At 43.7% G+C, this 13904-nt stretch overlaps 2 protein-coding genes across 2 annotated transcripts; one reads left to right on the forward strand and one right to left on the reverse strand.

Moving 5' to 3' along the window:
- The first annotated feature begins 1412 nt into the window (after positions 1–1412).
- Positions 1413–5657, forward strand: fgfbp3 (fibroblast growth factor binding protein 3). Its single transcript, XM_032553946.1, has 3 exons — positions 1413–1599; positions 4193–4466; positions 4798–5657. The coding sequence occupies exons 1-3, from the start codon at positions 1428–1430 to the stop codon at positions 5240–5242; spliced, it is 891 nt and encodes a 296-aa protein (XP_032409837.1). The 5' UTR covers positions 1413–1427; the 3' UTR covers positions 5243–5657.
- Positions 5658–8590: 2933 nt separating this feature from the next.
- On the reverse strand, positions 8591–10727 carry LOC116712765 (tripartite motif-containing protein 16-like). The gene has a single exon (XM_032552599.1). The coding sequence runs from the start codon at positions 10671–10673 to the stop codon at positions 8982–8984; it is 1692 nt and encodes a 563-aa protein (XP_032408490.1). The 5' UTR covers positions 10674–10727; the 3' UTR covers positions 8591–8981.
- Between the last annotated feature and the right edge of the window lie 3177 nt (positions 10728–13904).

The raw sequence follows: 13904 nt of genomic DNA on the forward strand, positions 1-13904 counted from the left end.
CATGTTAGCTACTTCCTGTAGCCGCTGCTGGCTCCGAAACACAACAAAACTCTTTCAATATCTTTCACACATTGACGCTTTTCCTTAAACATTTCTCGAACAGTACCAAATAATCAAAAAGTACTTTATTAAAACGAACTTGAAGGTTATCTCACCTGAAAAACAGCATGTAAATGAGCACACGCAGTCTGTGTTACTGCAATTTCTCTCAGCTTATGAGAAACGGCAGAACAGGCAGCTCAGAGCCTCCATGCGCCACCTACTGGTGAAACACCATTACTACACCCATCGTCATTAACCCCTTAAACATTTAAAGAAATGCATGCTCCTTTTTTCTATTGTGAGCACACACCCGTGGGCATCACACACAGCCAAAACGGGAAGAGATTTAATGCACATCTGTGTAACCCAAAGCATCACATTTACATCGTTACAGAAATCCAAAATCTCTTGACTTCTACTTCTGACCTCAGTTTTCTATACCAACTCTACTGGTGTGTATTGGGAAGCTTCGACCAATGGCGTTACTGTCCTCCATTTGTGCAGTTCTGGCTCCGTTTTACCGAATGTGTATTTGGAAGTTCCCAGAATTAGGAGTTGACCTCCTGGAATGAAATCTGCTCCATCAGAAGAACAATTAGTCAAGCTGTTTGCTCCTCTCTGTCCAAGCAGAGGTTCTTTCCCAAGTCTTGGGCTTTTATTGAAAAATGTGAGTTGTTTCTAAATTATTCTGTTTCCATCAAGCAAATTTATTTTTCTAATTCCAATTTGCACGATTTCATGGTCAATGGACAGCAGCTGGTGAACTGATCCTGGATTGAGGAAGTTGTTCTTGGTTTCATGTTGAACCAGAATCAGAGGCAGATGATGGAGGAGATTAGTAAAGCTTTAATCACAAGGAAAACTTACAGATTATCATCATGTAACCCAGAGGAGATTAATAGAAGAATCCAGAGGAAAAATGAAAACAAAAGGAGGATCCAGGAGTGGAAACGATACTTTACTGTCTCCATTTATCGCTCTGCCTTACAGAGCAGGCTGAGGACGTGAAGCAGACGACATCGTGAATAATCATTGTGAATTGAAAATTGATTGTGGATCGAATTGTGGCACAAAAATCTGGATCAAATTGATTCCCACGCATTGTGTCGTTTGTCTGTCACAGAGTACAGAGAGTCGTAGAGAAATGTAGATTTACTAGAGAACCTGAGGGTCATGTTTCTGAGCGGTGGGAGAACCTGCTAACTGCTCCATGAACGGATCCAGGCTGGATTCCTGCTGCAACCCAACAGCAACATGCAGCTCCTCCAAGGAAACACTGGGAGAAAAAACAGCTGAAAGTTTGAATTATTGTCTGTGTGGCGAATAAAGAGAAACCCTACAGACTCTGTTGTTGTTTTCTCACAGATGCTTTCTGAGGGGGGTAAATGTGGAGGGTAAATGTGGGAGGGTTTCTCAGGGCAGTTCTTCGAATAGCCCCCCCCCGGGCCTCCTCTTTCTCCCGCTCCTCCTTTATCCTCGTCTCCTGCCCTCTTTTATCCGAGTGTCTGTGGCCCCCAGGCTCTCACAGCGACTCCGACCTCTCAGCAGCATCCAAGGGTAAGAAACGGCAACGACTGCCTCTGCTCTCTGCCTGGTGCAGACGGAGAGTTATGACTTATTAACGAGGATGATCAGAATGACGGAGATCAGAGAGGATTATTATCGTGTTGCTTGTCTTTGTTTGACATCTGGTGACTTTCTCTGCTCAAACGTTCATTCTTCACGGCAGAGAAACTCTGAGAAACTCCAGAAAGGTTTTTGATTTTAAAAAGATGCATTTCGTTTTGATTTTGCAGTTTTCTAGAATGAATTTCATCCTAGTGGGAGGGAGGAACGGTCCAGTCTGGTTCTGACTCTTTTGTTGCACTTTAACTTCCTGAAGCAGCTGAATCTGACTGAACTGAATTGGATGAATTTTGAAGATAAACTGTTAACTATGCTAACTTTCAGTAACTTTTGCATCCAGTAAACACTAAACTGTAACATTCACTATTCTGGTTGGTTCATTATTTTCTGTAATTATTTTTCTGAGTGGAATGAATTCATCATTTATTTGATTGCACAAATTCACTGCATGAAGCAACGTACCTTATATTGCAGTGTGTGGACTTTATTACTGATTTACATGTATCTTAGGTTTGGTGTAGAGTTTTTAGGGTTCTGCGGTGAGGTATGGTGGTTCGTTATCATGATGGGAGAGTTTTGGGATCCTGGGTTGACCCTCCAGGAGTCGGCCGTCATTAGAGACCTGAAGACTCAGGCCTAGATGAGGAACCCAACTGACAGTGATCGAATCACGGTGACGCCATGATGAGACGTCTTCTAGTTACATCATCACCCATTGTTGTTCCCAGTGTGACCAATAGGAATGGACATGTGGCAGTAGAAATGGTTCTTCCCTCAGCCTGTGCCTCAAACAGAGGAGGGAAAATATCTTAGTGTCTTGTGACGTGGGACGGAGCAAGAGATGGAGATTTGGTTTAGGAGCCTTGTGTGAGGTAATGTGAGTGGTGCTCCTCTTTAAGAAAGGACACAGGATCATGTATACGGAGGTTCCTTTGTTTGTTTGGACTGAGCCTTGAGAGACAGGGCGGGACGTTGCTCCCTCCATTTCCTCTGGAACCTGCACCATGAGGCGACACTCACCGACCCTCCTCCAACTGGCAACTGGGAAATGTGTGCATAGTTTGTACATGTAGACAAACACACATTGGTTAGCCACAAAAATGTTCTATTTTTGTTGCTGTCATTGCTATCTGTTGCCATGTAATGGGTTTCATCCCGTTACATGGCAGAGACTTCGGCCTGTTGCTGCTGTTTGTTCCCTGTGTGTTGAGCCCATAATGCAGCTGTTTGGACATCTGATCGGGTCGCCACCTGGAGGAGGTTTTCTTGGCAGAACCTCCTGGGAGCAGTACCTGAGGCAGATCCAGAGCTCACTGGCGGTACTTTCTATTCCTCTGGAATCCCCAGAATCAGCCGGAGATCATCTTTGAAGGAGGAATGTCTTAGATTCACTGCTGGTCCTCTTACCTCCATGATCTGATCTCAGATGAGAGAAAGACAATGGATTAGCAGGTGGATGAAAACAACATATTTAGCCTGAGATACTGTGGTAATAATGTCTGTATTTTAGTTTGTAGCTGAATCCTGACAGACGTTCCAGACTCCAGTCCTTAAGGGCCGCTGTCCTGCAACCTTTAGATGAGTCTCTGCTGCACCACCTGAACAGAATAATTAGGTCATTAATGCTCTGGAGAACTGATCTACACATGGAGGAGGTAATTAAGCCGTTTCATTCCAGTGTTTTGTACCTGAGGCACATCTAAAACCTGCAGGACAGCAACTGGAGGACTAGAGTTTGATAGAGTCTGGTTTAGATTATGGATTATCACATTAGGATGACCTAGTTAAAGGCAAAGTGCCCCTTTAAGGAAGTTTCTATCTGGTTTTCTGTCATCAGTCCCTCCACATTATGAGCCACAACCTGGATCTTATCTCTTTATCAACAACCGTCACCATGGAAACCCAAAGTCACATCAAGCCCTGTATCCTGGCCAGGCTCTTCTGGATGACACCAGGTTGCAGCTAACATACCTAAGCTAACTAAGACATGGTGCTACACCAGTATGGTGCTACTGCCATGGTGTCACATGTCTACCTCAGTACCTCAACATCTGAGTCTGGAGCATTTCTGTAGGGCAGCACAGCTGTTGAGGGAAAGGTTAAGACCTTAAACACAGGACCAGTGTGTCCAGTTCTCCTGTAACTGATCCACATCATGGACATGTTCCCCCAATATGCTGCCACCATGAATATAAACCATGTCAGCCTGACACCACATGAGTATCCACCATTAAAACTTTCCAGTCTTTGTCACATGTCATAAAACGCCGTTGGGTTTTTAATCATTCCTGAGGCTCTCGACAACATCCTGCAAGGCCTTTCATGTTTCGCTCAGATCTTAATGTCTTGTGGGCTTTTCATCCTGTGTGAACTTTAATATGTACTTGGACCAATACTGGTTTTACATGGTTTGGTTTAACTGAAGCCTTCCGTCCAGAAGGTACAAAGGATAAGTGCTTCCAGATCCAGTAAATAGAAAGAGGAGCGCAGCCTTTTTAACAGATATCTTCTGTCCCCTCCTCAGCCACCATGCGTGCTGCTCTGTGCTGCTGTGTCTTCCTCCTCTGCCTCGTCTTCCTCGCTGAGGCCAAGCGGACGCCTGGTCAGGACAAACGGGACAAACCTCGCCAGCCCCAGTCGTCGCCGCCACCGGCCCGGCGGTCCAGAAACCGTTCGGTGCTCAGTTCCGGAGAGCTGAGCACCAAGCAGGGCCATCGCTGCACATGGCAAACATCTGGTGAAGGTCTGGTGAGCCTGGTAGTGAACTGCTCCACAGAAACCGAAGGAGACGCAGAGAGGTGAGGCCAGACGTAGAAACATGACAAAAAGCTATCAGGTCTATCAGTCATTGATATCCTGCACAGCTTTGAGCTTCATTGAGCGACGATGGCAGTGAGGAACAACAGGAGTGATCCATACATCCTGCACCGCGTGTTTGATCCGAGAAGGCGGCTTGCCTTGACAAAAGTCTGCTGAAGCAGGACTGGTTCAGGGAATATCAATAACAAATGGTTTTAAAAATGTCTCGGTTCATTCTTTGGTTTAAACTCGCATCCATTGCAGCAGCTCTGGGTCTTTCCTGCCTTTCAGTGTCCTGGAGTCCAATCATCTTCTTGTTATTGTTCCCAGGTACTGGTGTCGTTATGCTGGTAAACCCAATCTCTGCCAGGCCTACAGCATGAAGTCCAGCCAGTACTGGAAGCAGCTGGTGGGAAAGCTGAAGAAACGGGAGAACGCCTGCGAAGGAGAGAAAGTGCTAAAGGCCAAAACCTGCAAAAAGGCGCCTGGCGAGGCCCACATGAAGCTGGCTCAGCGCAGCGGGGAGGAGGACAAGAACGCAGCGAAGGAGGGAGGGAAGAAAAAAGGAGAGGCCGGAGCGAAGAGCTCCGATGGAGGGAAGGTGGAGAAGAGAAAGAAGAAGGTGAAGGAGGATGAGGCGGAGAAAAAGAAGCGGGAGGAGAGGACTGAGTTTGACGACGAAGGAATGGTGAACGACATGGAGCCGGTGCAGACGTACTGCAGCGACGGCTGGCACTCCGTCTGCTCCTTCTTCGTCAAGTTTTTTGAGGGCTGATTAAAGAAATTAGAGAAATTTGTTTTTTTTTATTGATGATAGTGTGAATTAAATCTGAAATCAGTGGAGGGAAGTTGTGTTTTTAACCTTTTGGGGAGTTCTGGTCAGCTCATTTCTAAGGATTTGTGTAAAATTTCTCAAACTGCTCTCTGAAGGTTAGAGGAAAACCAATTTAATTCACATTTGATTGAGAATTTTTGGTAATTCTGCATATTTTTTAAGGATTAATTGTTAGATTAATACATTAAAATTAACTACTCTGTAAACCAAGTTAGTTAAAACAGATTCAGTTTGAATCTGCAGTAATAACCTGATGAAGTGAAGTCGTGTTTTTAGTGTTTTAGATTCCTGATGTTTAGTTTTGTGATGTTGGGCCGTTTTTAACCGACATTAAATAATCACCATTGTTAACTGAGATGATGTTTGTGGTCAATAATTCAATTCTTTTTGTGTCGATACCAGTTTCTAACATCAGACTAAAATCTTCCTGAACGTTTCTGTGGATGATTTTTGTCATCTCTGAGTTTCAGGACGGTTTCCTGATCCACCTCACCTGGTCGCCATCAACTTCTCCAGAAACCTCAGAATCGTTTCAGCAGCACACCTGTTGAAATGAATGGGTGATTCATTTCACATGAAATGGATGAAATAATGAGGTCATCAGTGGGACTCCTGGCTAAAAGTTCAGATGTTAATTATTCAGCTGATTTAGGCGGTTTGGGTCAGAATCAAACCCGGCAGGACGCGTCCAGAACGGAAAGCCGTAAAGTTACACAATAAAAAATTAACAGCAATATTTTCAGTTCATTTAGCCTCTGTGTTTTTAATTTTCTGTTATATTTTCACCTGTAATTCATATGTTTATAAATGTGATAGATCCAAACTAAATATTTAATTCCCATGCTAAATATTTAGTTTACAGACTAGGCTAAATATTATATTTATAAACTAAGGCTTCAAATGATCAACAGTCTCCAGTGAAGAGGAACAAGTCATAAACACACCATCAATAATATTATTGCTACATAAATAAAGTTCACTCTGATTTAAATAAGGTCAATAAACTGAATACTTTAATTCAATTGTTTTTTTAGGCTGTATCAAAATTGATTTATTTGACAAAACTCCAATGGAAAAACTTTTTCTCATCAGTCACATGATCAACAGGATGTTACTACTGGCAGAAAGCACGAAGAAGAAGACAACAGGAAGTGGAGGAGGATGATGGCGCGCCATGTTTTTTTAATAACTTATCGCATGAATAAACTTATTCACATGTCATTTTAATTGCGTTTCTTCTTTCATGGAAACACTGCGTGTTTCTTCGACATTAGAGGAATATTGACAAAGTTTTGAGGACGTTTATAACAGAAACTCTGCTGCAGTTAAACTGAAGCCAGGTGAAAGTTCACAGAAGAAAAAACAGAAACCATAAAGTTAACGGCAAGAAGGAGAAAGAGTGAGAAGTGTTCAGCAGCCTGAGTTCACAGTTCTAGTTATAAACAGATCAGAATAATTACAAGCTTTATCACAGGAAAGTTTTCAGTCTTAAAGGTTTAGAAGACGTCTGAGGACTCGGTTCTGCTGTGGATCCTGATCTGATGTGCCTTTAAATGTGGCTGTTTGCTGCTGAAAGCAGTGAAATAAAGGAGTGAATGCTTGGGCTGAATCCAGGATGTTGTGTAATGCTGTGAACAGCAGCATCATTCTCGGGCTCGGCGGCCCCTGCAGGCTGAGAGCTGTTTACATCTTGGTCATTTCATCTGAATGCCAATCAACGCACTCACTTCCTGCTTCAGCCGCTCTACTGTAGCAGATTCTGCAGTTCACTGCTTGTTTTTCACACCAGGCTTCATGCTGGAGTTCATTCATCTGAATGAATTTCATCAACATGTTTGTTTCTGCAGAACAAACGATGAAAGGAAGGAAAACAAGCCGTCAGGTGAGAACCAAGACCTCCACTTATTCCTGGCTTTTCACGTCCAAACTCCAGTCCCCACATCAGAACCCCAACTCCCACTTCACTTTTCCACAGTGGCCTGATTGTCCCTGAACACAGAAACACAGAACCGGGCTCTCCGACCCCAGGAGGAGGCAGCAGGGGTCAGAGCATGAGGCCCCCCATGCTGGACGCTGGCCGCCTGCCGCAGAGGGTCTGGCAGCCGCTGCATCGCCTCACATCAGCTTTTATTCCCCAGCTCTCCTTCAGATTCAGTTTGTCCTCCTGGTCTCTGCTGGAACCGACCAACATGGACCCGGAGGGACGTCCTGGTGGGACTCTGTCCTCTGTCTGAAGCAAGTTCTTTAGTTTTAAACATAATTAATGCTGGAGAAAATTTAAGTAACACCTCATGTCATTATTAAAATGTTTATAAGAAACTTCTAACTTGCTTAAATCATAATGAACTGATATAAAAATGTAAGACCAGGCCTACAGCTGCAGTATGTAGCTGGTATAAAACTTTTTTTAATGTATTTATTGAAATTGTCACCATGTCATGAAAGTTTGTTATGACAAAGACAATCTGTCAAACAAACTGAGTTGATCTTCCTTCTCCTAGTGCTAACTAGAAACAACCAATCAGAGCAAGGAGGCGGGTCTTAGCGCTGTCAATCATCCTTCATGTGGTGATGCTCATCCCTCCTCCTCTCTGCTACACTGCAGCTTCTCCCAGTCAGCAGAATCTGTTGTGAATGCTAAGGCTAGTTAGCATCATGTTTTTCTTGTAATATTAAGTTGTTTTTGTGTGACTGACTGACAGTGTGAACCTCTGCAAGGTTCGATTCCACATCCCAGGGGATTATCTACATGTGGGTCACAAAGTTTTAAAATTATACTTATAAAAACTAAACTTTGTTTTTTACTCCAGAGTAGAAAAGCAAAGTTATAATGTTGGCCTGACAGCCAACAGTAAATCTCTCCTGAAAGCTCGTGGTCATTTTCTCTGCTGAGGTTCAACAATCTTAGAGCAAATATTCACAGAAATATTTATCTGTTTTGTTCTTTGATGGCCAATTAAACCAAAGACCGCCCGCAACAGAACCAGAACTTTCCTGAGATCAACAGAAAGTTCTTCTTCCTGGATTCCTATTGTTGGACCCAAATGTCCTTCTTCACGAAGCTGCAGCTTCTTGTTCTACACTCAAGAATCTCTGCTGCCCCCAGCTGGAGAAAGTTTGTAAGTGGAAGTTGCACTTTATGGATGACTTGAAGATCCATGATGTGAGTTGGGCTTAGTGAGCAGCTTGTCTTCTCCAGCGTCACATGAGACTCTGATAGAAATATTTCTGCACTTTAAATGAAAAAACTCACAATATACTGTAAAAACAAAGAGAATAAATTTCAAATTTCTCTGTAAACAAGTTGTTTTATTGAAGAAAACCAAAAGAAACAAAACTAGACATTTATTTTCCTATCTAAATCATAGAAAACAGAATCAGTTCTAGGTTGATGTTAGTTTTAGTTTCTTCTTTTAATCACAATAAAGAAAACAGAAGGAAGTTCAGTTCACTTCAGTCTCAACTGATTTAAACAAGAAGAACATTTTTTCTGCAGATCAGAGGAAGAGAAACCGGAACATTTAATACATCAATACAAATATTAAAACTAGGCTGTTGGAGCCCAGAGACGTTCAGATTCTCATGAAAAAATATTTCTGACATTTAAGAATGAAAGAAACACCAAAGATGAACAGAACAACAGAGCAGAAACTCCAGAACCATGAACCCTGATCAACAATCAGAGAGAAGACCTAGTTGGGTTTACAGAACAGAACTCTGCAGATGATTCAGAACCAACTGCAACCCCAGCCAGCAGCGGCTGAGTGAATCTGGTCTGGACTCTGTGGATCAGAGTCATGGATTCAGAGACGCTGTAAAAGGACAGAAGACCTGCTCCGTGGTCCAGGAACACTCCCACTCTGGAGGGAACTGGACCTGAGACGAAGGTCCAGATGTTGTTATGACCAAATTGTAATCTGGTTTGTGAACAAATTAATGCCCAAGATTTGTCATCACCTCCAAATCCACATTCATTTCCACCTCCTGCTCTGCTGATATTCTTGTATGCAGCTGCTAAGCGAACTCTCCCAGTGCACTCCACCTCCCAGTAACAGCGTCCAGTCAGACTCTCTCTGCCCAGAACCTGAGGCCATCGGGTGAATCTGTCTGGATGAGTAGGATAAGACTGATGTTGATGCATCGCTGCCACCTTCCTGTTCCCCTCTGATAGAATCAGCTTTGTGTTTGCTGTGTTTGGATCCAGGGTGATTTCACATGAATACTTAAAGAATCCAGCTCTGCTCCTTGGTTCTGGTTCTGGTTCTGGCTCTGACAGTAGAAAATCCACTTCAGTGACCATCAGTGAGATGTTTGTCCATGAGTCTCTCAGGACGTCCATCATTAAGTCTCTGAGCTCTGACACAGCTGCTGCCACGTCCTCAAAGTGTCTCAGAGGACGGATGTTGATGCTGGATGAGCCTTTAGACTCACTGAGTGCTGGCAGTGAGGGGTAGTTGAGGAGAAACTGGTTGTGATCCTCTGTGTGTGAGAGCTGCTCTAGCTCAGCGTCTTTCCTCTTCAGCTCAGTGATCTCCTGCTCCAGCTTCTCCTGAACATCTTTGACTCGACTCACTTCAGTTTCCTGCTGGGATCTGATCTGCTGCTTCACCTCAGAGCTTCTTTTCTGGAGGAGACGGATCAGCTCAGTGAAGATCTTCTCACTGTCCTCCACTGTTTTATCAGCAGAGTGATTGATGGCCTCCACCTCCTGTTGAAGCAGCTTCACATCTTCCTCTTTGTCCTGGATTCTCTGCTGGATGTTTCCTCGTCTCTCCTCCAGCTCTCTCTGCCTCTCAGTCCTTTCTGCTGCAGCTAACACTATGTCGTGGTCTTTATGTTCCTCCATTAAACAGATAAGACAAATACACTTCTGATCAGTGCGGCAGAACATCTTCATCACCTCGTCATGCTGAGAGCAGATGTTCTCCTGGAGGTTCTTGGACGGCTCCACCAGCTTGTGTTTCTTTAGTCCAGGGACATCAAGGTGAGGTTGGAGGTGATTCCTACAGTAGGAAACCAAACAGACCATACAGGACCTGAAGGCTTTCAGCTTCCTCCCAGTACAGACATCGCAGGCCACATCTTCAGGTCCAGCATAGCGGTGGTCAGCAGGAGCAGCTGGGAGTCCAGTCTTCTTCAGCTGCTCCACTAAAGCTGCTAGCATGATGTTCTTCTTCAGCACAGGTCTGGGTGTGAACGCCTCCCTGCACTGAGGGCAGCTGTGGATTCCCTTCTGATCCTCTGCATCCCACTGGGTTCTAATGCACTTCATGCAGTAGCTGTGTCCACAGGAAGTAGTCACCGGATCCTTCAGTAGATCCAGACAGATGGAACAGGAGAAAGTTTCTCTGTCCAGCTGATTCTGCTCCATTTCTGCTCTCAGTCACAGCAACTGTGTGAGTTTCACTTCCTGAAAACAGAAACTGGGTTGAGCTCTGCTCTGCAGATCACAAGTCAGAGCAGAGATGCTGCAGCCAATCAGCTTTGACCTTCAGCAGCTGTTGGATCTGTGCAGCTTCAATCAGGAAGTAGAGGGAGGAACATCAGGCTGAGGGAACGTCTGGAAGATGATTAATCCATGAACGGTGTAAGAAGAGAGTCGGATTGTCCTGGTTTAGTAACTGATGGAACAACAGCAGCAAGTCATGAGGAGAAAGCAACAACGTTTGTGCTGACATTTTCTAAGATACATGTTACAAATAATATTAGTGAACAATAGAGGGAAGGTAGAAACCTGATTATAAAATGAGGAAATAATTTAAGAATGAAATATTGTCATTAATATTTATATTTCAAAGGGTGAGTTAAGATCTGCTCTGGAAAGCTAAAATGGAAACTCTATGATCAAATCTGTAATATAGTAAGTGAACTTAGTGAATATTAATCTTATTGAATTTGTATAATAAAGTATGAGATTGTGGAACATTACATTGGAGAAGGCTGTTGTGGTACCAAAATCTGAGAAAGATTGTGAAACTTTTATGTTTCAGTTATTTTCTCATTGACATGTGATTGGTTACATTCATGCTTCTGAGTATGCAAATCACTGCAGGGCATTTTTCAGCAGAAAGCTAAAGCTAGGGCGATGAAGTCTTTTTCCAACAGTCTGTGGGAGTTTTATAGCAGCAGAAACCAGAGTGATCCACATGAACATCATGGATTGTTTTTCAGGTGTGACATCAGCCCAACCTTGGACCCCGCCCCTCAGCGACCCTGAGGGGTCAGCCCATCAGGAAATGTCCCGGTTCTCCCGGTGGCCAGTCCGGCCCCGGTTCAAGTTGGTTCTGAACTCTTTCACAGTCACCTGCTGCCAGCAGAGATCAAGCTCTGTGCTGGTTCACTTTAATGGTGACAATCTGCAGCTTTCTGTTAAAGGTCTGTTAAAAACTTCCAAGCTAACATTCATCTCAACACTTTGCATAATAATTTCAAAACTATCTGAATTTTCAGCAGAAAAAAATTATCTGCAAAGTGTAGAAATGATGAAGCTGTCCTGAAGGCTCACAGGGTTTGCTAGCATCCATCTCACCACTAGAGGTCGCTGTTGGATCACAGTAGGATTAGAAATCAGAGGAAACATTTTGAGTTTTAAATGATCAGATCTGATTGAACCATTCCTGTAGGTGAAAAAACCATGAACAGATCAAATATTAACAATAATTTTATCTTCTGCTTCCTGAAACGACATTAACTGGTTCTCCATTTTACTGATCTTCAGAACCATGTTGAACTGAACTGTTGCCTCCTGCATCAGAACCAGATGATTTTTCCTCACATCGTGAGAGATAAATGAGTCCAACAGGTTTGGCCACTTATCTACCGTAAAACACACAATCTGTCGCCCTGCTGGGCAATTCAGACATCAGGCGCTCAGCAGAGCGGATGATGAAACATTCAGCGGCTAACTGAAGCTCCTTTTGCCCCAGAGGCAGCCGGGTCCACCGCCGGGTCCAGGCCGGGTCCAGGCCGGGTCCACCGCCGGGTCCAGGCCGGGTCCAGGCCGGGTCCACCGCCGGGTCCACCGCCGGGTGAGGGGCGTTCCTGAGGGAAGCAGCTCTGCTCCATCAGCTGCAGAAACACTCCAGGATCCGCAACTGAACGAGACGATCCCGTCACTCTAAACGTCGTGAGGCAGAGGAGGCCGTCGCAGACTTTATGCAGAACTCTAAGAAATTTAAAATTTAAAAAGAACTCAACTGATCAAAAGTTTCTTTATTAATAATAAAATCTCCATAAAACTAGAACCATTTAGATTGTAGCATTAATAATGGAGAACTATGGTTTATTATCCTGTCATTTCTATGCAGATGATGTTCAGTTGTGTTTCTCACTTTTCTAAATAAACATCTAAACTCCACAGTTTGTTAAAGTTCTTGGACTCTGTTAAATGTTTTCAGTTTTCTTCCATTAAGTGAAAACCAAAAAGATGAAGGTCTGGAACAAAGGAGACACTCGGATCTCTTGGTTCTTTTCTGTTAGGAACTTTTGATTCTGGCTTCAGTTTGATGAACTTGTCAAATCTCAGAAATATTGTCAAATTTAGCTCTATTGCTCCTCATTCTGTACTGGCAATTATTTTTCATTCGTTTGTTTCATCACAATGTGCAAACTTTCCTAAAACTGCTGCAGGTTTTCTAGAAGTTAAATGTCACTTGTTCCCAGCGCCAGTTTCACCAGCAGGTTTTCACCAGGAGAGACAAAGTGAAGTCAGTAAACAGAGGCGGCGCTGCTGCCTCCATGAACGTCTTTCTACTCTCACCAGCTAAATATGACACAAAGAAACGCAGGATGATGGATGAGGCTTTGCTTTCTGAGATACATATTCATATCTTCATTAATATCTGATTAACACAACCAGACTTCACTGGCAGTGCAGCTCAGTGTACAGAGGCTGAGTCCACATCATTTAACAGGTTAGGATTTAGATCTGGACTTTGACTAGACCAATGGTCTGCATCCTGCGACGATGTTCAGTCTGTTTGATGAGCAGTTCAACCAATTATAGTGGATTATATCCTGGAGGTATAATCCACTATAAATTATAATCCACTATAAATTATGATCCACTATAATTTATAATCCACTATAATTTATAATCCACTATAAATTATAATGCATCCCATAATATCTGGCTGGATATCCAGGTGGTTTAAGGGGATCGGAGTAAACGGTTCTGAATTTAAATTCGAGTCTTATGAAGCCCCGGTGAAACTCGCTGATGTTCGATCAATGAGGAAAACAAACGACTTGACCTTTGGGAAAGTAAGGATTTTCTTTAAAGCATCTGCTTTCCCGGCAGGTTCTGTGTTTATGGTGAAAGTCCAGAAGGCCATGTGGGGTTTCTGTTGACCCCTGATGTTGACCCCTGATGCTGGCCCCTGCCTTATCGCCTGATGTTTGCACAAACAGCAGCTTTGCTCCGATATCAGCTGAAGTGTCTGGTGAGTAATGTGTCCTACTTAAAGTCTGGGTGAATGTTCCAGCTGTGTTTGTCCTGTGGGAGTGGGGCTGCAGGAAGCGACGTTAAGGTGGGATCTGTGAACAAAGGAGATGCTGAAAACCTTCAAACTGGCTGACCAGTGACCAACTGGGGCTCAGGCTG

This window comes from Xiphophorus hellerii, chromosome 22 (genome assembly GCF_003331165.1).
Source record: "Xiphophorus hellerii strain 12219 chromosome 22, Xiphophorus_hellerii-4.1, whole genome shotgun sequence".
In the NCBI taxonomy this organism is placed as follows: Eukaryota; Metazoa; Chordata; class Actinopteri; order Cyprinodontiformes; family Poeciliidae; genus Xiphophorus; species Xiphophorus hellerii.

Bases quoted from the DNA above. Each gene is read 5' to 3' on its own strand.
- fgfbp3 (XM_032553946.1), top strand. From the start codon at position 1,428: ATGTGGAGGGTAAATGTGGGAGGGTTTCTCAGGGCAGTTCTTCGAATA. The intron at 1,600-4,192 runs GTAAGAAACGGC...TCCCCTCCTCAG, and splicing joins CCTCTCAGCAGCATCCAAGG to CCACCATGCGTGCTGCTCTG. The intron at 4,467-4,797 runs GTGAGGCCAGAC...TATTGTTCCCAG, and splicing joins ACCGAAGGAGACGCAGAGAG to GTACTGGTGTCGTTATGCTG.
- LOC116712765 (XM_032552599.1), bottom strand. From the start codon at position 10,673: ATGGAGCAGAATCAGCTGGACAGAGAAACTTTCTCCTGTTCCATCTGT.